Source organism: Charadrius vociferus, unplaced genomic scaffold (assembly GCF_000708025.1).
Source record: "Charadrius vociferus isolate BGI_N301 unplaced genomic scaffold, ASM70802v2 scaffold627, whole genome shotgun sequence".
Lineage (NCBI taxonomy): Eukaryota > Metazoa > Chordata > Aves > Charadriiformes > Charadriidae > Charadrius > Charadrius vociferus.
Window position 1 is genome coordinate 10,423 of NW_009649300.1, and position 912 is coordinate 11,334.

The window sequence follows — 912 nt, forward strand, 5'->3', positions numbered from 1 at the left end:
GTGCCATGGAGTCGCTGCTGGGCGCATCCATGACCGGCGTGGTGTATTCCCTCTTTGCTGGGCAACCTCTCACCATCCTCGGCAGCACCGGCCCCGTCCTCGTGTTCGAGAAGATCCTCTACAAATTCTGCAAGTAAGGCTGACCGCTGCGGCCAGGCGCTGCGAGCGCCTTCGGAAGAAGGCAGGGATGGAGCAAAGATGTATTTCTTATATTTTTCTTAGTGGTAGGTGTTAGACTTAAGTTGTCTTCTGCGTCACAGACATCACACGCTGCTGCTTTAGCATGTGACGGTGCAGGAGCCCTCGATCTCTGCCGGATGGATGGGGTGGTTTGGGGTTTTTAGGGTTAAAGTGAAGCAGCAGGAGGAGGGGAAACCACTAGGATGTGGATGCCCAAGATGGGCTGCACAGGGATGATGAGACAAGTCACTCTGGTTTGGGAATGAGGGAAGATTTGCTCTCCTCGCAGTACAAACCCAGGCACTTCTTAGCATGATTTTTGCTGGAAGTGGAAATATATTTTGCCCACATATCCAGATAGTTTTCTGGACAAATGTTTTGATGATTTTTGTTGAAAAAAACAGGAGCTTTTCATGCAAAACGGATATTTTCCATGACAGTCTTTCTGTTGTGGCAACTTTGATGGGAAATTAACCACCCTTATTGCAATTAAATTCATGATTAAGCCCCAACTTGCTGGCAGCAGGTCACTGGGTGCAAACCCAGCTGGTTTCGGTGTTAGGGCATGGGGGTGATGTGGGAGAACACCACCTTCACAACAGGGACCTGACCTCAATTAACCTCCGAGGCATTAACACACTCTAATTGTTAAATAATGATAATTAACTAATTGGCCTCTCCTCCTGTGGGGCCCACACCCTGCACCGCAGCCCCGAGGCTGTCTGTGGCAGG

At 49.8% G+C, this 912-nt stretch overlaps 1 protein-coding gene across 1 annotated transcript in view; it reads left to right on the plus strand.

The window, feature by feature from the left end:
• The window catches only part of LOC104290092 (electroneutral sodium bicarbonate exchanger 1-like), a 14,047-nt gene that overhangs the window by 5,436 nt on the left and 7,699 nt on the right, over positions 1-912 (plus strand). Inside the window, exon 10 of the mRNA XM_009889153.1 lies at positions 3-133. Coding sequence (XP_009887455.1) covers positions 3-133 — 131 coding nt within the window. The remainder of the gene's footprint in view (positions 1-2; positions 134-912) is intronic.